At 39.3% G+C, this 21,064-nt stretch overlaps 2 protein-coding genes across 2 annotated transcripts; one reads left to right on the plus strand and one right to left on the minus strand.

Annotated features, from left to right (window-relative positions):
• The first annotated feature begins 806 nt into the window (after window positions 1-806).
• LOC117422511 (tubulinyl-Tyr carboxypeptidase 1) lies at window positions 807-10,108 on the plus strand. Its single transcript, XM_034037629.3, has 7 exons — window positions 807-2,047; window positions 2,795-2,883; window positions 4,087-4,143; window positions 4,670-4,744; window positions 5,988-6,369; window positions 7,657-7,766; window positions 8,051-10,108. Exons 1-7 carry the CDS (start codon window positions 1,769-1,771, stop codon window positions 8,121-8,123), a joined length of 1,065 nt encoding a protein of 354 aa, XP_033893520.3. The 5' UTR covers window positions 807-1,768; the 3' UTR covers window positions 8,124-10,108.
• Window positions 10,109-13,068: 2,960 nt separating this feature from the next.
• Window positions 13,069-19,924, minus strand: LOC117421901 (protein angel homolog 1-like). Its single transcript, XM_058987888.1, has 10 exons — window positions 19,824-19,924; window positions 18,694-19,164; window positions 18,114-18,343; window positions 17,453-17,522; window positions 16,780-17,231; window positions 16,509-16,635; window positions 15,736-15,846; window positions 15,343-15,412; window positions 14,783-14,946; window positions 13,069-13,998 (listed from the first exon to the last, which is right to left on the minus strand). The coding sequence occupies exons 1-10, from the start codon at window positions 19,885-19,887 to the stop codon at window positions 13,838-13,840; spliced, it is 1,920 nt and encodes a 639-aa protein (XP_058843871.1). The 5' UTR covers window positions 19,888-19,924; the 3' UTR covers window positions 13,069-13,837.
• Window positions 19,925-21,064: the final 1,140 nt, after the last annotated feature.

Below are 21,064 nucleotides of genomic sequence, written 5' to 3' on the forward strand. Positions count from 1 at the left end.
ACTGTGTTACGCAAGTTCATTTCACTGCTTAATGCGATCATGCTGACTTACTCATTGGTCTAAACCAGAGATGAGAGGAATTAATTACTGCACACTGAAGGTCTCTATGTGGATTTAGAAGTGTGTTTGCAGTACCAGTACAATTTAATAAAACACACTACATTGTATTTTAGCAAACAGTAAGCAGGCTATTTTTCTAAGCGTTTCATGTTTTTTGGGAGTGGAAATTGTTATGCCACAAATGTAACAACTTAGTCACATAGACTCCTCTATTTGTAACATTTATAACTTGTTTCCTACAGTACATAATATTACTGACAACCACATGCAAGAACTCTTTAACCACATAGCAATCTTACAGTTAAGTGCTAAAGCAGAACTAAATCTCAGCCCAGTCTCAGTAATAATTCTTCCCTCTCTGAGTTACCAAACCTTCAGACGCATTTACTAGGGTTGCTAGCTCGGGTGAAAAGTTTTACGGTGTCTTCAAAAAGTAAAACGGTCGGTTTAAAAGCGTTGCCAGTTTACGTTTATTTGTGTTAAATGTGCACTACACCAGACAGGTAACACATCTTATTTCATTCCTGTGTTAATTGGTATCGACCGTTAGTATATTGTAATGTAGAATACACTGGACGCAACATTCCCGTTCTCCTCACGTTGTGTTACATTATTGATTTGGTAAAGCAACACAGTAATGCAAAGCTGGTATTTCGTTCCCGGTGTATGGTAAGAAATCCCTTTGTTAAGAAGCGCTTGCCCTAGCTATTTACTAGCTTTGCTATTTATAGCTAGCAGCGGGGAAGTACAGTGGACCGAGTGAAGCAATCTTCCGGCAATGCGCATGCGTGATACTGAGGGCTCTGGGAGTGTCTGGGCAGCGCTCAATGTAACAGGCATGAGAGCAGCTACATTTACTGTATGCAATGGCTCCCAGGACTGGGGAATAAACTCAAACGAGTCTGAGAAAAAAGCATGCGGTGAGGGAGGCATGGACCACTTTGGAATGGCACCGGAGCTGAAACAGAGGGACGTGGGATTGCGTGAGGCCGTTTCTGTAGCGTTGAATAGCAGCATTGTGGACGTGGGTCGGATGACCTCTGGTGTAACTGATATAGGCAATAGTTTCTGATCTTTGCAGCTCAATCAGCCCGTTATTGCTTTTCCATATTTAGTCACCGAGATGGTGTAAATTGCAGTTGTTAATGCCATTTGCTTATTTGTTTTTAGGGTTTTTTTTGTGTGTGTTTGTTTGTTTATATATATATCATTGTAACATACCGGTAGACTACATTGTATTAATTGTTGGGTACATTTGTCAGCCATAGTGTTTTAATATTTGGAATAGTGTGTCCCGTTGTGTTTATATCTGTTTTCATTTTTTGTATTCGATTTTAGCCTAATCCGCTAGCTTTTTATTGTGACATCATCGCCATGATTTACTGTTGACGGCTATTGTTGAGTCTTAAGTTTTCTTTGTTCACATTTTTATAACTGTGTAGAGTTGCTGTCGTTTATTGTATGCGTGTATGTAAGTCATCTGCACTTGTCGGTGTTCAAACTGGTCTGCTGAGCTTTCTTTTCGGCTTTCACATGTTATTTATTTCGTATCATCAGTTTTAATCGTATTATTATTATGATTACCACTCCCTCTTCTTAAAGGGCCACTGCATTCACAGTGCCATGTGCAACACCGGTGTATGTTGTGATTGCTGGGAGTGTTGTTACTGCTGAGAGTTGTTACGCAAAGCAGGGTACGGTGGTTAAGATGCCCGGGGCAAGAGTGACGGGTGCGGAGGGTGCCCGACGAAAGTCGGGGGTCAGCGAGGGGTTGGTGGGCTATGCGGGCGTGACGCAACGCGAAGAGGAGGCAGATGACGAAGGCGAAGACGATCTTCGTGACGGAGATGTCCTGTTCTTTGTAAACCGAGGGGGGCTGCCTGTGGACGAGGCCACGTGGGAGAGGATGTGGAGGCATGTGTCCCGCATCCACCCTGAAGGAGATGTGATAGGGAGAAAAATAAGGGGAGCCACCGACCTGCCTAAGGTAAGAAGCTGGAGGTAACTGGAAATCAAAAGACAAACTCAAGTTCCTCTGCATACACTGTCATTGCCTTTGCATGATCAGCTGTTAAACAGAACATAGATGACAGCTGGTACAGAACCTTTGGAACACTGGAATATAAATCTAATAAATCCTATGCGTGTGGTAAGCATACATATATCAGCAAAATGGTCCAGACAGTCTGGGGGTCAAAACAAAAAGACAGAACTGTCAGGGATCTGCTTGGTATGGATATTAATAGAAGCGTACTGGCAACAGGTTTAGTTTGTTTAAAACATTTCAGTTCCCGGTTATTCTCAATTTCCTGCTCCGAGCCAGACTTCTGTCTTTGGTTGACGGTCTTATTTATTTTTTTCAGTCAATAAACTTGTTCCAGTTCGCTTGTTTAAGGGAAAGTTGACAGTCTGCTGCATTGTTGCTTGCCTGATCATATACTGTACAGTATCCAATAAAGGCCCTCTCCTTGCATTAGAATTTCACTGTCCTGAAGCATCAGACTCCAGCACCACTTCATTATTTATATACACTCTGAATTACTTCACATTACAAATTTAGAAAGGAAAGAAAAATACACAAAGGACCAGCACAGCTTTCACTACTGGAGAGACTCTCTACGGATTCATTCAAATTCCTGTCATGAGCGTATAATGGGTTTTGATTGAATAAAAATGCATTTTCAAGCTGTAGTGAATATGCTTATTGTTTAAGCCTGCTTGTGTCTGCTGGCAGATTCCAACACCGAGTGTGCCTACGTTCCAGCCTTCAACCACTCTCCCAGATCGCCTGGAAGCCATACAGAGATACATCAGGGACTTGCAGTATCCTTTCCTGTAACAGCGTCAGCCCTAATCTCCCAGACTAAAAAAAGTCTGGACACTAGAAATATATGTGTCACACAAAGTGAGGGAAAATGTATCAAGTGCACCTGCCAGGACGGTGTGGTTATTGCAAATACTATCACATATCATACTAGCAATACCCATACCTGTGGTAACCTGCCCTGACTGTGCCAGGCTGGGACCTAGTAGTACCCTGAATGTGTTGCCCTCAGTTTCCTTGTCTTCCTAGTGTGTTATTTGTATAACACAATACAATGGTATTTGTATTTCTAGGTCTGTCGGCTAATGAAACCCGGTCAGTTTCTATTAGGTTAAAGAAAGTCTTATTGTCCTCTTGCCAGAGAGAAAGGGAAAGTGACACAAGACGAGAGTCCTCTCTGTAGCCTTGTTACAGTGAAACAACCCTAATGGTTACGATGAATGAGGAAAAAAGGTTCTAACATCTGTCAAATAGAATTTGTAGACCAATGTGTCTAGGAGTTTGTTTTGTGAGATAAATGCACTTGTTTACATCAGTGTAGACTGTTTTTTATTTATTTTTTTAAAGGTTGTTACCGAGAATGAGGTGACCCTGTCCTGTCTGAATAATGAAAGAAAACTCCGAGCAATGTGTGTGGGATTGCATCTAGTGCAGGGCTGTTGAGTATCAGTGGGATACATGTTTATTGTCAGCTGCGGTGAGCTCACAGATCTTAATGCACTTTCCAGAATATGCAGTCTGTATGACCGAATGGTGAAACACAGTTCAATCTCTACTGCTAGTATACTCAGATCTGGTTTTAATATTGTGTGGTAGGCAAATATCGGGAGAGTTTCTGCTTGATATATACAGGATGCAGTTTATATATGATGCTCACATTTATAGTGTAAGCTTTAAACTCAGCTATTTTAAGGCTATAGTAAAATAGTGTTATTTAGTTTAATTTAATAAGCTTCCTGTTGCCAGCTGAACCTGCAGCTTCATTAGCTGAATGCCAGGTGTCCCAGGGAGTTTTACTATTTGATCTCAGTAGCAGTCCACTCATTGAAAGGTAAGCAATGAGAGAGTCTCACTAAAGGTGTTGGCCAATGGAGTTCTTTGTTCAAAATACTGCTGTCTTTAACCCCACTTGAATCTGCAATTCCAGTCTGGTTCCATGTCACATAGTATGGGTGCCTTTATACTTAACTGTTACCTCCCAGGTACAATCACACTGGAACGCAGTTTTTTGAAATTAAGAAGAGCAGGCCTCTTACTGCGTAAGTACTTTCTTCATGTGTTTTATTATTTTTTGCAGGTCTGGTTCCAGAGTTTTATTACAAAATAAGAGGACGATCAATAGGGATTGTCTTTCCTGCGGCTATACAGTAATGCCAATAGGTTGATGTGTGTTGAAGAGAGCACTAGTAATTCAATTTCTGATAGGGAGCGTAACATAGCTCTACAAATGATCACCAAGATGCTTTAATGGACTAGCCTTGGGAGATGGAGCCAAAAAAAAAAAAACGTTAATCAAAAAGTAAAACTAAGATTCAGAAATTGTGGCATGTAACTCGACATTTACTAGAGGTGCTTCCATTTAGGAAAGCCATTCAAAATGTACTGAACAGGCTTATTTAACAACCAAGCAAATTAATAACATCCAGAATGTGGCGGAGTTTACTGCAGTTTAATGTTTAGAAGTCGTACACTAAACTAAAACACAAACGTGTTTAAACTTGATGCCGTTAGCATCTGATTGAGTGACTTGTAAAGGACTAACCCTGTGTTTCGTTTCCTCTGCAGGCTGATGGACATTGCCAAGGAAATGATCCGGGAGGCTCTGCCAATTAAGTGTTTAGAAGCTGTGATCCTGGGAATGTATCCTTTCCTCTAGTCTGTGGCACTGAGGGGTTTAAGGTTTTTTTTCCTTCTAAGCAGTAGACAGGCAGGCTTGAGGCTTGTAAAGTGTTGGCTGGGTTACCAGCTATGCTGTAGCAGTTCTAAAGCCTTGGACTTTGTTGCACTGGTCTACATGACATCACAGACATCACATCATCATTTCAGACAAATACATGTACTTTCATTGCAATTATTTTGTTAAAGTGTGTGCCAGGTTTACATATAGGCGAGTTTAAAAAAAAAAAAAAAACAATGCATAGAATCATTTCTATTGGAATGTTTAGGATACTGGACTTTGTCTTCAAAATGAATGACTTTATTGCTTGGTCTTCAGTATTCATGAATTGACTACATATGAGCAGTGGTGAAGGATTGTGAAGAAACGATCAAGCCATCTGGAGAATGCAGAAGTAGGATTATAAAATATAAGGATAAAGGAACTAAAACAAACAACTACATGGCAAAAATATGTGAAATTGGATTTGTGCGTTTAGTAGCGTATAATACTGCATAATTCTGCCAAGTGATGCTCATTAGTATTTCCAAGCATTGCTTTGAGGACATTTGAGAGCTTTCCATGGTTTATGCTTCTAATGCACTAAAGGAAACCCATACTTGAAATATTTCATTCAAGGAAATCTGCTGCTGGTCTACAAGCAGTATTTAGAAGTAAGCCTAAAAGTAGATTTGTCTTTTCCTAAATTGTGAGAGCCCACTTGTTTGCAAGCTAACGCTTGTGTGGCAGAATAAATTGCTTTTGAAATGGTAGAGATCTTATTCCTGACAAAGTCTTTGTTCTTACAGATTCTGTCTACTGTGAACCTCAAAGCATGTTATCCAGTTTTTTATTGCCCATATAGTCTGAAAGAGCGAACTGGAGTCAGAGCAGTAAAAATATCCCCTGGCTGTATTTGAATTATTTATTTATTTCAGCTTGCTTGAATGTCACACAAAGAGGAAAATCTTTCAGGGCAAGCATTTCTTTTGTTTAGAAGTATGTGTTGCTTAATATTATTTCAGTATACTCATCCGTCGGTGGATCTATTCAAAATAATCTCATCATAAAATCAAGCATGTCTTATTACTACACACTTGACTTAGCAATGAAGAATCAGTCAAGATAGCCAGTTTAAAAACATTAAAAAAAATAAAATAATAATAATTACTTTAAGATGCAAAGGCGATATGTCTGCCACTCCTCCTTAACTCTCGGCATGGTCAGTTACCTCACCAACAGCATGCCTGGGGTGGAGCGTTTCCCTCTCAGCTTTAAAACTCAATTCTCAGGGAATTCCTTCCGGCACATTGTGCTGGGGGTGCACTGCGGGGGGCGCTTCGGGGCGCTGGGTATCAGCCGGCGGGGGAACCTGATGTACAAGCCGCTGGTGTTCCGCACCCTGAGCGACCTCGTCCAGGAGTTTGAGGGAGCCTACCGAGGCTACTGGCACTCTCTCAAGAAGGTGAAGATCGGCCAGTATGTGTCCCACGACCCGCACAGCGTGGAGCAGATAGAGTGGAAGCACTCCATCCTGGACGTGGACAGGCTGACGCACGAGGAGTTCCGCAAGGAGCTCGAGAGGCACACCCGAGACATGAGGCTCAAGGTGAGACTTCTTTGAGAGGTCACTTCTTGTACTGGCTGCTGGTAAAGCTGTGTTTCGTCATTTATCTCCGTACCAGGGAACCGTATAAAATGAAAGATTAATATCCTCGACTCCTCATGTGGTTGTATTGGGGTTTATAGCTGTATTTGTATACTGGATTAAGGGAGAATAATAATAATAATAATAATAATAATAATAATAATAATAATAATAATAATCATCACCATATTATCCTGCGATTTAATTGAGAGTTAAGAGGGGATTGGATTTCATGTTTGGCAAGGTCACCCTTTATATGATAAAAAAAATTAAATAAATGAAGTACCCTTCCCCCAATGCTTTCTGGATTGAGTGAACAGAGAACACTACTGTATAGTGACCCTGGGAAAAAACTCATCAAGGTAATTGAAGGGAAAACATTTGCTATGCTAGGTGGGAGGATCTCCTGTGTTTTCTTAAGCAGCTCAGCTATCCCAGTGACAGCCCTGCAGTGCATGTGTGATCAGCTGCACTGTGGTGACATGCACAGGTGAAGCAGCAGCTTTGTACAGTACATACAGAACACCAAAATAAAAATAATCACAGCTGAGGAAGGGTGTTATGGATTTTTTTGCAGTCAGTTTCAATATAAAATACACCCGAGAATTCTGTGCAGGCAAAACTGTTTGGATTTTGTTGCCTCGTTTGTCACAGTGAGCTGCAATTTGGACTGTTCTAAATACTAAAATTAAGATTTCTAATACTGCACTGTAGGAATACATTTTTGACAGCTCATCGACGTATGAAAGTATCCTCACACCTCTGTTTGTGCGTGTGACTCTTATGCAACATGTGCTGTTGTAAATGCACACAAATCAAAGTCTACATGTACTGTCAACTTCCTCCTGACCAGCTCACCACTAATGTCATTCTTGTCATACTCTTTCAATTTTAAGAGCTCCCTCTATTTTTTCAGTGCCTTTTGCGGTACACTATTACTAAAAAGAAATGTGGTTGTAGTAGTAGAGGTCTTCTCTAGGTCTACGGGGTGATCATTTTATGTCTGTCCGCAGAACCATCCCGACATATTTTTTTGGACACAAAAGCATTACTCCACTTTCATGGGTGTAGTGGTATCATGGATAACTGCTGCATCCAAAATACTTAAGTATGTAATCCAGCAGTATTTTTTCTAAGGGTGTTCCCATGTGACGGTGGGTCAAGCACTGCCACATTTGAGGGAACTCTGTCAGTCCTGGGGACCTCTGTTTATGTATGCTGCTCATGGCTTGTACTTCTTTATTTTAGATTGGAAAGCCTGCCCCACCTTCCCCTACCAAAGAACGGAAAAGAGACATAGGGTCCCCTCAGCGGAGCCAATCCAGCCCTCACCGAAGAAACAGTCGCGGGGAAAGACGGTAAACTTGGAAAAGCTCTTTCTGATAAACGTGATCCATATCGAACATTAGTGAATTCTTTAAGTTTCTAAATGGCCATCAGTTCCCAATCTGCTCCGTTTGTATTTGTTTAATTTAGGCACCTTTTCTTCTGTTAGTAGTGAGTTTGAGGGGTCCCTGTACAAAACCACATTTTAAAAAGTTTCTATCAATCCAGCGTGGTGAGACTAATTCAGTTTACCTTGATATTCTCCATATAGACCTCCAGCCTGCAATTGTTACAGACAGTGGTTATCTCTTTTCAGACCGTCGGGCGAAAAGAAGCCTTCTGAACAAAAAGCCGCCTCAGACATCAATGGTTACCAAATCCGTGTGTGAAGAATACCTCCTGATCCAGGAGTGGGAGAGGAACCAGCAACGCTTTACAACTCCCAGTGGAGCGCCTTCTGCACCTGGCACTGTGACGAGAGCATATCTGATCCAGGAGGTATTCACAAGGGTCTGCACACGTCCTTCGCTAAACGCTAACTTTTTAATGGGATGAGGCCGGTAATATTTAACAGTAAACAGTGCTGTTAAAAAACAACACAAAAAAAAGACTAAATCCTTTTTAAACAAGCAAATAACTGAGGGCACATTTTTTTAAGATGCAGTGGCTCGCTGTTTTCCCAATGAAAATTCATTTTAAAATCGAGAGGAGCAGTGTACAGTCTTCAGATTTAAGTTCAGAAGCAGACCATGCGGGTGCCGAATATAAATGCACTTTTAATTCTTTCCAATTTCTAAAATTCTACACCCTCAGTAAAACACAAAATTTTAAAAAAAATGCTTTTCCACCCGACTGTATAGGTCTAATTGATCCTGGGGAACGGTTGAGGAATATTTTGAAAATATGCTTATATACTAATTCTGATGACACCACCTGCTCCCCTCAGTTAGATTTGGTAATGTCCAAGTGTGTGTGCTGCAAATAGAAGTAGGTTAGAATTAGATGGTTCTATTCAAGCTTAAGGGAGTTTGGGCTAGACATGAATTTGTTGGTTGTTAGATCTTCCTCAGGAGGAGTCTGAGGACTACAGTGTATATTAGTCTTGTCCAATAGACTTGGTAAAGAAAATGCCAGCTGTGGGAACGTGTTAACAATCATGTGAATTCATATATTAAGTCACTTTCTAAGACCCTACGATCAAAACATCGATTGAAAAATGGAAAAGGTTAAATCCAATATAGTTTCAGAAGTTTCCATTCCTGAGATTCTGACGATATTACAACAGCAATGCATGATTCATTAGACCATACAGACCTAAAAGCTGAGCTGTTTAAAATGAGTGGTGGGGAAGATCTGTGTCAGAATCCCACAGTAAAAATGATACCGCAGTCTTGAGCTGGGTAGACTCCACCAAATCATGTGTTTCTTAAGTATATGCTACCTCTCTAAAGACTGCCCTTGGTAACTAGTGAGTAGGTTCTCTAATCAGTATTGTAGTAATATATTCAGAATAGCAACTTCTTACAAAGTCATAATGCAAAAGAACACAAAAATCTGTAGGACATGGGTCAATTTTATATATTTGACAGCGACTTGCTGTGTTTAAAGCTAACGCTTTACAATGGAACACAATCCCCTGTATATACAGGAGGAGCAAGAAGTATCTCATTTGATAAATGAAATGCCTTTTTAACTTGTAACTGACAAGTACTGAATTCAGATAAAGGACAACTCTACAAAAGTTTTAGCGTGCTGCAGCAGTAATGTTGGAGATGTGTCCTTTGAATGCGACACAGAAATCAAATCCTGTCTTATGAATATGCAGGCATTTTCTGATAATGACTGGTATAATTGGTCAAGGCTTAAAGGAGGAAGTGCAACACTAACCCATTAGAGTTTCTTAGCAGTGTTCACTAATTCTGTGTCTGGTAGCGTTTACCTAACAATGTATTTCAATCAGGGTAGTCACTGCAACTTGGAGCCGAGAACTGTTCTTGACAGTATTTTAAAATATGAAAAAGGTTTACATAGGAAAGTGTCGTCTTAATTAAAGTTAGAAATGCAGCATAGAAGTACTGTCCTGTTTGTGGTTTTAATCCAATTTTCGATGATAATCAGCCAGTAATTATCATTGTAGGCTTGTAAAGTGTTATTGGGCAAAAGGTGCAAAGAGATGTTTGTTTACAGTACACAGCACAGAGAAACTGTCCATCTGATTAGAATTCAACTCCAGGAGCTCATTCATGTTAAAAAGACAATTACCAGCCCTGTTCTGTGAAATTCCACCAATCAAATAGTGAACTGTTAACAGTGGTCACTGTGTGGCAAAACGAACACAACTTTCTTTGAATAAAAAAAACAAAAAATTATAAAACGGTGTATTTAATAGTGCTGATCAGCTGCCATTAATGACAGCATAAACAGTGTATATGTTATGGAGCCTGGGACACTGAAATGATTCAATTAAAATGTGCATTTTTTGGTCTTTTTCTGTAGTTTTCTTTGGAAAGTATTCCAATGCAGTATATGTGTATTCCAGTTATAATTAATTCATTTTATCATCTCTTAAAAAAAAGGTAGGGATTTGAATCCTTAAAGAATGCAATCGAGGGTAATAAAAAGTATTTTTTTTATGTAGTTTTTACAGTAACAAATTACATTTGTACACAAGTTGTTTACAATAGTTATTGCTTCCTTCTGAGAACTGCTGCAGTTAAAAGTCTCTATGTAACATTTCTGTACAGTAACACAGAGCAAGGAGCTGCCAAGCATTGTCTTTAACAGCTCTCAGAAGTCAATATTTTTTGTAAGGTGCCGATAGTCATTATTATTAAAATAGCTGACAGAAGCTTGTTCATTTGCCAGTAGATAACAGATGTGGTTCTCAACAAAACCAAGAGGTGCATTCAAACATGTATATGTACTGCTATGACACCCACTGGGTGTGTGTTACTGAAGTTACTGTTATTGTAGCTGTCCTGCTTCTGGTGATGCACACAGCAATTGGCACCAATGGCAGAACAAATATCAGCTATTTGGTGAGGTAAGGTCGAGTCCAGTTTTAAGAAATCACAAATCACATCCCCATTGGAACCTATGCACAGCCTTTACACTTTTAATTCCGCTGAAAGTATAGCTCAGATCTGCACTGACAAAGCATTTCAAATGTTGAACCACAACAGGCTCTACAGAAGCAGATTAGTTACGTTAATATCAGCATTGTGTCTGTTTTTAATGTTCCTACCCCCACGCTGCAGATTTCAGCATGGTGCCTGACATCGGTGTAGAATATGTTTTTATTTATACATAGGGCAGCAGTGTGGAGTAGTGGTTAGGGCTCTGGACTCTTGACCGGAGGGTCGTGGGTTCAATCCCCGGTGGGGACACTGCTGCTGTACCCTTGAGCAAGGTACTTTACCTAGATTGCTCCAGTAAAAACCCAACTGTATAAATGGGTAATTGTATGTAAAAATAATGTGATATCTTGTAACAATTGTAAGTCGCCCTGGATAAGGGCGTCAGCTAAGAAATAAATAATAATAATAATAATAATAATAATAATAATAATACCTACCTCGAATCAAGTCGAGTGTACTTTCTCTTACACCCTTTGTACGACAGACGGGAAATACACGCTAAACTTAGGTAGCTATCTAACACCTACAAACATACACACAATTCATCTAACAAAATGTTGTTGATTTGCATTAGAAAAGGTAGGCTTTAAATGTTTCTCAATATCTGCATATCCCTGTGCCAGGTGACTATCGATCTGTACTGTAGTATGAATCAAAGTAATGCAATACCATTTATTTAAAAAGGTGGGAAATTGCTTAACTTTACTGTTAAGTGTTCAAATGAAGTGGTCTTGGGACAAGAACTCTTGCAAAAGGACAGAGTTGTTTTGATATTAATCTGTTCTGTCAGCTGCACTCTCTGCAAGTCTGTGGGCTCAATCCATTCTCACCACATGTACTCTCTCAACTGGCCAGTACACAGTCATCTGCCCAATGAATAAGTAATACTGTTAAATTTAACCAAAAGAAAAAAAGCTTGAATGACTTTAACGGAGGTTGTCAGGCAATCCTCTTGTTAAAATGGTTGTGATTTCCAGCAGCTTCAAATACAGATAACCTAACCTAAACACTGTTGAATTGCAGTGGATGTGCCTGTTTTTAACATTAGGTATATCTGTAACAAGAAAGCACTGGAGAAATAATACATTGTTCCCTGCTTCCAGCATCCACAGATAACATCACTCTGTTGTAAACCTCAGAGTCAAAGAATTGATTGCTGTTAATCTACCAGCCACTGTACAAATCTACTCACTTCTGAAGGGATTGCAGACACTGCATTTGTGTTGCTTGTCTAGTAAGAATATTTAATGGCGCTGTACGACATCAAAGCTTCTTCAATATGACTAGGGAACAGCCTTTTAGCACCCCTGCACAACATTGCAAAACAAAACAAAAATACACATTTCCTCTCTACAACCACTGCATGGGTTTTTTTCAAACCATAGGAGACACTAAAATCAATACCATTTCAAGTCTGTTTTCCTTTGACTGGATTAGTCTTGTGGTTTGATTTCTCTAGACGCCTACAGGTAGACCTGAACATAATCAGGGAACTATTTTCACCAAGGGAAAAGCTGGTTCAACAGATTGCTAATTATATTTGTTTTCATGTTAGCCTCAAGCACACACTTCCTTATACAGTACTTCAGAAACATATCATAAGCCAGTGTTAAATACTTTTAGAAATATTAGGTATGCATACAACAGTCCTCATATAACCCTTTTAGATTGTAATGCTGTTTTGTTACACTCTGATGAACACGGTCTGCTGTAGAGCTGGAAACATTATTTATTTTTTAAGTGGTTCCTCATGCACTCAGACTGCAGCAGTGGAGTTGTGAGCCACAAAACATTTCTGAATCTGATTACTTAAAATAGAATAAAGCTACTTCTTGTTACAGATTACCACATTTAATGGTTGTCATGTAATCCACAAATGAAAACTATAGAAAGTAAAACCAAACGCATTGCTGATAACGGAAAAGAAACACTAAAACCACAATGCATAAAATAGAAAAGGCCCCAGGCTTTGCTGGAGGAGTTAGTTTACTGTGTGACATCAGAATTAGTTCCTGAAACCTCAGAATAAGACTTGCTGCATCACTTTAAATAAAATATTTATTTTGCATGCTCTTTGTCATAAAATAAGTGAACAACAGTTTCAACCCAACAAAAAATACCCAGTGCAATTGTGTTTACTAAACACAATTCTAACAACCAAAAAATAAATAATGTATATGCTACTTTTTAATGTTACTGGGCCAACAAAACAAACACTATTAAAAAAAAAAAAAAAAGAAACGTCCTGAAAACTGGCAATATCTTAGTAAATGTGGTAAATGATAAATTGCAGAGCAGAAACAATCCAGTGACAAACTGCGAAGCCCATAAATCTGCTATTCCTCCTGACTTCAGAATTACTTTGAAATTTAAAACAAAATCTTAAATCTAGCAAACTGTTTTAAGACGACTCTTGATCATCTTAGGTACACATAACCTCAGATTCTGCCGTGCATTTTGTCGTCTGTATTTGAATACAGAATACATTTTGCAACCTAAATGTACAAGTAATAAAACCCCTATACTTTCAATTAGAGCAAAAAACTAAAAAATGATCCAAATTCTACCTGTTGCCAACAGGCACGATCTATATTTGGTGGATTTATGAAAAAAAGGTATTAAAAGACCATCTATTTTCCATCCGAATGAATGTAAAATGCTGTGCTTTTTAGCATCTAATATACAGTAAGTAAACGTTATATCTCACCTTGAATGAAAACGTCCTATTCTGACAAAAGCAGACACACAAGCCTGCTGTTTGCTGCACTACATGTGGGTTTTGGAGGCCATTTATTTGTATTTGTTTATGAACACAGGGATACATCTTCCTAATTGTATATGCAACAGATGTGGAAAATTGCTCTTCTGAAAATTTGTAGAACTTTTCTTTTTTTCCTTCTATAAAGTGCCAGTATTTTCTCAACGAATCCTTCATAAATATACCTCCTATCCACTGGTTGTGGAGTTTAAAAATAGCTGGTGTCCAAGCGAAATTTAGCAAGTAGGCAAATGTGGTCAGAGGAGTAGATTTCATTAGGTAATCCCTTCATTGCCCAAAGGTCCTCCTCAGAGAGCAATGAGAGGCGCCCAAGCAACTTCAGTGGGCCATCCTGGAGCAGCCTTCGCCCTGTGTGAAAGGGAACAGGAGTGCCATGACCACACATCTCTGGGATACAAATGGCATGTGTTAAATACAAGAGTGATGATAATACATGTTTGTATCCCTCTGGTGAGGGTAACCGTGACAGGCACTAAAGCCACTGTCCAGTGCATGTCTGTTTCATAGAGAACGCACAAAAAGGTTAATTTTGTCAAACTTGAAGAAGCATAGATACAGTTGTGCACCGAATGTGTAGCAAATGCCACAGCAGGAACCATAGGGCAGCCAAGGCAGGTTGAACAAGTATAAAAAATGACTTCCCCAATATTGCAGTGTTCTAAATTGTTTTTAAAAAAAGAGGAAACAAAACACAGCTGGGTTTTGAAGACCTGCTGAGTTTAGCTTTCAATGTCTTGTTATTTCCTTTCTGAGAGAACCAAAGCTCTGTTGTTTTTCATTTCTATGGCGACTGAACAACACACATACACAAAAACTCTTTCTGTTTTGATACCCCAGGACTGGTGACTGTCTCAATGCTGAATTTGTAGATGTATTTTCCAATTAGGGTTCACAAACAGTTAAGCTATTCAAGAGTTTTAAATCTGGTTCATTATCAGGTTACTGAATAAACTTGGCCTGTGACACTGTGGCATATATTCTCAATCATGGCCATTGTACGGAGGTTTTAACAATTTAAACAATATTAAATCTAACCAAAAGTAATCATAACAGATGGGTTATATTGATCATATAAGTGTTTGACTCGACATTTATGGAAAGCTATGGTAAAGATATGTTCCTGCTGACTCACCTCCCTGTTGCCCATTGCTGACCGGCTCTGCGGTGTAGAAGATGTAGTCAACTGTAGCCCCGAATCCGGAGTGAAGGGTCGTCACTTCAGGCTGTCCTGTATCACTGAAGTAATGGCTGTACACCGAGGTCAGGTTCAGACCATGCCGGATTGTGTTGCTGAATCTGGAGGGGGGTAATTCAAAATGCTTTAAGAAACTACTTAAACACACTGCATCTCCACCACTATACCCTGAATTTCTGTTGTCCAGCTGTTTGCTGATATAGATTTAGTTTTATCTGGCTAAAGTTATTACTATCCTGCCACAAAGGTCATTGCCCCCATCAGTCATCTGTGCCGTGAGAAGGAGACAGTGTAACTGACCACACACACACATTATATATATATATATATAATATATATATATATATATATATATATTATATATATATAAAACAACATTAAATCTAACCAAAAGTAATCATAACAGATGGGTTATATTAGCTCTTTGAGCTAAAATATATATATATATATATATATATATATATATATATATATAAAAACAAGAAAAGAAAAACTACCTGGGAAAGTAAGATTCTGAATCCAGTCTGTGTTCTACACTGGTGTACTGTGACCAGTTCTCAGGAAGTTCTGAAAGTATAAAGATTTCAGTCAGTAAAGTGCCACTTTATAGGCTATGACATACATAATGCAGGAAAGGGTCAACTATCAGAGAATGTACAAGCCTAATTTCTTATTAACTTGGGTACCATGCTGAAGTCCCTTGATAAAAAAAAAAGCTGCAACCAGCGAGTCTTATTACCCAGCCTTAACCAGATGAGACTATGGGGCACTGTGTAGTAACTAATCAGCAAGTAAATAAATAAGCAACCCAGACTCAGAATAGGAATACAGCCTTTTTTTAAAGCAAAATGTGTTTCAACTGCTGAAAATATGAGGCAGCTCAGTTTTACCTGGCTTTGCATCCGTCACCCCTTGTATCAGCTCAAGGTCATGAGGCCGTTGGCAGGCAATCTGACAGTAGCGAAACTGAAGCATAAAGGGATGGCTATATCTGAGCTTGTCTGTATTGGGAAAAGAAACAAGGTTGAAACACCTGGCCTTTTAGAGTAACTGAGGAAGTGTTAATCATGCAATGAAAAACACTGAAGCATTAGATATGTACAGTATACTGTAAAGGATCCATGCCTTCGTGGGTCAATGCTGCAGTACAGTGCAGTCTAGACACCTTTCCAAATTGTTTTTCAAAACCTGTATAAAAATGTTAAATAAACCTTATGGACTGCATGGAGGTTTTAAATGTATTCAGGACTCATTTCATTTTCTAACAGAACACTACTGGCTTGTTTCACAGACTCTGATTAGCATTAATCTGGGGCTACCATATGTTACTTTAGGTAAAATAGTCCGACGTTTGTACTTATCAGGCTCCGTGAAATCAGACTTATCTTTTAATTAGGTAGCTTGCAGGGGAGGCATTTTCAGTAGCACTTTGCTACTACCAAAAATGTATTTTCTTTCTACGTACTGCTAATTTCAATTATTCAAATGTGCTGCAGCTCTCAAGAGGTTAAAAAGAAAACATATTCAGGTAATGTATCAGAGACAAGGATCCCCCGAGACCTAATTAAAAAATCTGTACTTGTCAAGCTGTAATTTTGTGTTCAGCCACCATAAGACTTATTGTCAGACAGGAACATTAACAATTATCCAGATTCTGTCTAACCTGACTTGTTCTTCTCACACTGAGTGACATAGCGACAGCTGTCAGTTATTCCCAGTCTGTTTGGCCACAAGGGGGCATACAGTTTCCTTTGGTAAGGTTTATATGAACAGTCCTCCTGTCCAGAAATCTGAAACACACACAAAAATCACACACAGCGTGGATGATAAAAATGTAATATATAAGGGATGCATGCAGAATTTTTTCACCACAGTTTCTTCCTTGAAATCTCCAAAGAGCCTAGTTAGCAAAGTACATTGGTATATAACTTTACCATCCAAGTCGGCAGTCCCTGGTAATGAAGCTGACCAGTCCGGATAAACTGGTACAGTGGCATGTTGGGGACAGAATTGAAATCCCCGCAGAGTAGAACCGGACAGCTCCTGCCCTGCTCCTGCCATGGATCTATCATCCGGTCGATTTCTGCCATCATTATTGACAGCTGGGTCAGTTTGACGTCGCCTCTCCGAGGATTGAACAAAAGGTGAGTGTTGGCAATGCAAATGGGGCCGACCTTCGACCTCTGTCCTCCACCTGCTAGCCTCTCAGTCATCATTGGTTGTAAAAGCACCACAAGTCCCACATTGTCTCTGTCTAAAAGTTCTGTATCCGGTCTAAAGTATTCTACAAGACTGACAGAGACCACTGAAAACTTGGTCCTCTGGTAACAGACTGCACACCCGTCTGTCTTGCTGCCTGTCCGACGTTTGTAAACACAATCATAACCTGAAGAAAAATCCAAAAGGATTGTGTTAGATAGAGAGATTTACTCAATGTCATTTCTCACAAACCCAAAAGCTTATCTTATGTGTCTGTCTGACTGGGACATATGTGTGACATGAGAGACACCTGTGCCACACCTGTGTCACTGCCCCTGGCGCTTGAAGAAAATAAAAACAGCACCCACAGGTGCATCACCTCAGTAAGAGAAAAACAAAGGGTCTTACCCATTGATGACAGGAATGGTTCAAGCTGCTCCCGGAAGTGATTCTCTTGAGCTTCTTGAAGGCACAAGATCTAAAACAGACAATACAAGGAGCCGACTGAGTAAAGCTTCCTAAACCCAAGATGGAGGTATACACATTATGTAAACACACACACATACATACATATATACATATATATATATATATACACAGTAGAAGCCCAGTCATCCAAACAGCTTAGGGGACATAGCAATAGTTTGTATGAATGAACGTTTGGTTTACAGAAAAACAGCAATACATCTATCTATCTATATATATATATATATATATATATATATATATATATATATATATATATATATATATATATATATATATATATACTGCACACACTGACCAGTTAAAAGGTCCTTCCATCAATAAGTGTCCCCAGTGAAAATGTGTCATTATGCGGTTTTCTTAATAATGGAATGGAAAATTATCTTAATTGAATTTCTTCCAGAGAGACAATGATATAAACAACAGAAACTGGCTACCCTACCAAGATACAAAGTCATCCAACAAACTATCATTGTTTCTATTCCAGTACAGTACAGTTTATCTGCTGATAATAATAATAATAATAATAATAATAATAACAATAATAATAATAATAATAATAATAATATACTGTCCAGCTCACATCTGGTTCCCATTTCTGCAGCTCCTGAAGGATGTTATTCAGTCGGAAATCCCAGGTCAGAATTTCCAGGGGGCAGTGTGCATACAGATCCGCATTCACTTCCAAGAGGTCCTGCGACAGTATATTGTAGCTCATGATTGTGAATTCAAACTGCTCTTCACTCTCTTGGCTCTGCGGAAGGAGCCCCTGAGAGTGTGATCCTGACAAATCCTCCCACTCTCTCCATGCCACTGCAACACAAAAGCAGAGTCCTGTTTCACAAATGGATACAGTAGTGAAGTAGCCAGCCATATAAGCTAAGACACCCAAGAGAGATTAAGCAAAAATACTGAGTTTTCAAAAAGGCATCCTTGTGCAGTCTTTTTTTTTTCAGCTCACTTAAGGATACGCTGCTCAATCAGGTTGCATGCAACAGTATGTGGTCTTATTCAACTTGTTTCAGGCATAAATGTCCATGCACAGAACACTTGGATTCTGTCAAGTTAAAATCACATTCAGAGACATTTACAACATTTGTCCCCAAGCGGCACTGTGTGCTATGCACAATCTCATCCCTGTGTAGTGTGCTTTTTCTTCTCACCTTCAAGGGGTGCCATCTCCGCAGGGGGGGAATAGCTCATGCCTTGAAATTGCCAAGATGGGTAGTCCACTACCTCCCTGTCCCCCAGTGCTGTAGAGAAGTGCCATCCCGCAAGAAAACGGTCTCCCATGCCCTCCGCACCCTTAGCAGGAGGTGCCGAGAGGCTCTTTTCCAAATCCAGCACCACACTGCCCTTCTCTGCAGACTGCTCGCTCTGAGCCGACCTGTCCAGATCCTCCTGTCTTTTAAAATCCTGTCCACTGGATTCTGTAGGTACAGTCTCTGGCTCTAGCTGTTGCCCAACAGTCACTGTGTCCCCCAATTCACCCTGCTGACCCACACTTCTTCCCCCTGGCCACTTCTGCAGCAGTGCCTTCTCTTCCTGGCTAAGTAAACTCCCTTGTACCCCTCTCCTGTCCGCTAGGAGAGGGGGGCTGCCATCCTCCAAGTCATCATACTTCTGTAATTTACCTGTGAACACAAAGGAATACAGAAACAGACTTACTGACGGATTAACAGTCTTCAAACGTTCTTACAGATCCTCATATCACCGCAGGTGCAATGCTTGCTTGGGGATTATGTGAAATGTGTTCTTCTCACTCCCTAATTTCTATCATTATTCTGCTGAATTACAACCGGTATTCTTTAAAAACTACACACGCACTGAATTTAGAAATAGCCTACACTATTCACTATACATTTTTTTGCATTGAAATTCTAAACGTAATAATAATAATAATAATAATAATAATAATAATAATAATAATAATAATAATGGATATAGGTTTCAATAACGTTTTCATATATCAATAATGTGTACTTAAGTTTTAGTGTTCTGTCATACAGACTGTTAATTTGTTTCTCGGCCTTGCACCATAGCAGCACAGAAAACGTAAACTCACGTTTTTACATTTTAATTTGAAGTCTACATTACTTCGGCAGGCAAACTGTCAATACCCGATTATCCACATTGTATTAAACCACATTCAGACGAGTTTACACCTGGCGTGAGAATTATTCATAAATAAAGCAATACCGGCGTCGCTTCAACTACAGTGGTGACTACGATCACATGGCAAAACAATAGGAATGTACCGGGGTGAACTTGCTCTAATGCTGTTTGTATTTACCTGTTAACCTGCAGATCAACCGTGATAACGGAAAAAGAACGTAGCAAAGTATGCTCCCAATCATCGTCCCACTGGCGACCTCACGTGCTTCCTGTTTCTTTCTAGCTAACTTTATTTATAACAGCGAAGCACATCCAGCGCGTTTGAGGGGACTTTACACCTGTGTCAAACGGGGCAGTGCTGAAAGTTGAATTGGGGGATCTCGAAGTGGGTCTACAAAGTTCGGTTGCTTCTTATTATCAAAACCCAAACGATTCTGAATGTGTTTTTTTTCACGCGTTGTTGTATTAACGAATAATAAATACAATAAAATATTAAAATCACCAGCAGCAACACGTTATTATTCTGTGTCAATCCAACACTTTACTTACCCATGTCAAAGCTGGTTAATCTGGTACCACTGTGCTTGTAAAGGGACTTGCCCCTGTGCTATTCAGTGAGTTAGTGCAGGAATTGAAATTTGGAACCTGGAAACAAATATATGGGACGTCTTTGGAACAATAAATCCATGCTACTTTCTACAGGGGCCACACATACAGTTTATGAGATCCTTTGGGATATGGATAGTGATGTGTTCTTCTCTAGATTCTAGAATTTTTAGTTCAGAATTCTGTAGCTATGACAATAATGTGTCTGTGTTCTGAATACAACAATGGAAGAAGCAGAAAACAGAATGCCAGCAAAGGGATTCAACCAAAGGTCCAGACCCTGGTGATATAGCAGGAAGGTTTTAATGGTATATAATATAGTTGTTAATTTGATCATTTGTAGATACTGGTCTCTGTATTATTTACTGTATTTTATAATGTATATGTTTATGCTTAGTCTTTGCCAGGAACACCCCTTTTAATGAGGCTTAGGTGTCCATAGGAACACACCCTGTTTAATAAATATAAATAATGTTGGTTTACCTTTTGTACTGTAACAATAAACGTTCTGCCTTGTGTTTAAATATACTCCCAGTTACCCTTTGGTAATAATTGCATATGACAGTTGGCACTGTGGCTTTTCTGGAGATATTGATTGGTTAATTTTAATATTTAAGTTAGAATGGTCGTTATTTTAACTACATTATTATTAATGATCCCTATATAGATTAATATCGAGTTCATTATTTGCACAATGTGTGTAACATGCCCTGTGTTACTTGTAATGCTCCAATGCATTTTTAATTAAGGAGTCTCTGTTAAAGCTTCACATTACTGCGTGTTCTGCAGGTCGAATGTCTCTTTGCTGATACA

This window comes from Acipenser ruthenus, chromosome 15 (assembly GCF_902713425.1).
Source record: "Acipenser ruthenus chromosome 15, fAciRut3.2 maternal haplotype, whole genome shotgun sequence".
NCBI classification, from domain to species: domain Eukaryota; kingdom Metazoa; phylum Chordata; class Actinopteri; order Acipenseriformes; family Acipenseridae; genus Acipenser; species Acipenser ruthenus.

Bases quoted from the DNA above. Each gene is read 5' to 3' on its own strand.
- LOC117422511 (XM_034037629.3), top strand. From the start codon at position 1,769: ATGCCCGGGGCAAGAGTGACGGGTGCGGAGGGTGCCCGACGAAAGTCG. The intron at 2,884-4,086 runs GTATCCTTTCCT...GTTACCTCCCAG, and splicing joins AGATACATCAGGGACTTGCA to GTACAATCACACTGGAACGC. The intron at 4,745-5,987 runs GTATCCTTTCCT...CGGCATGGTCAG, and splicing joins GAAGCTGTGATCCTGGGAAT to TTACCTCACCAACAGCATGC.
- LOC117421901 (XM_058987888.1), bottom strand. From the start codon at position 19,887: ATGATTGGGAGCATACTTTGCTACGTTCTTTTTCCGTTATCACGGTTG. The intron at 14,947-15,342 runs GTAGTTTTTCTT...ACCCCCCTCCAG, and splicing joins TCAGAATCTTACTTTCCCAG to ATTCAGCAACACAATCCGGC. The intron at 13,999-14,782 runs GTGAGTCAGCAG...CCTTTCACACAG, and splicing joins CAGCAATGGGCAACAGGGAG to GGCGAAGGCTGCTCCAGGAT.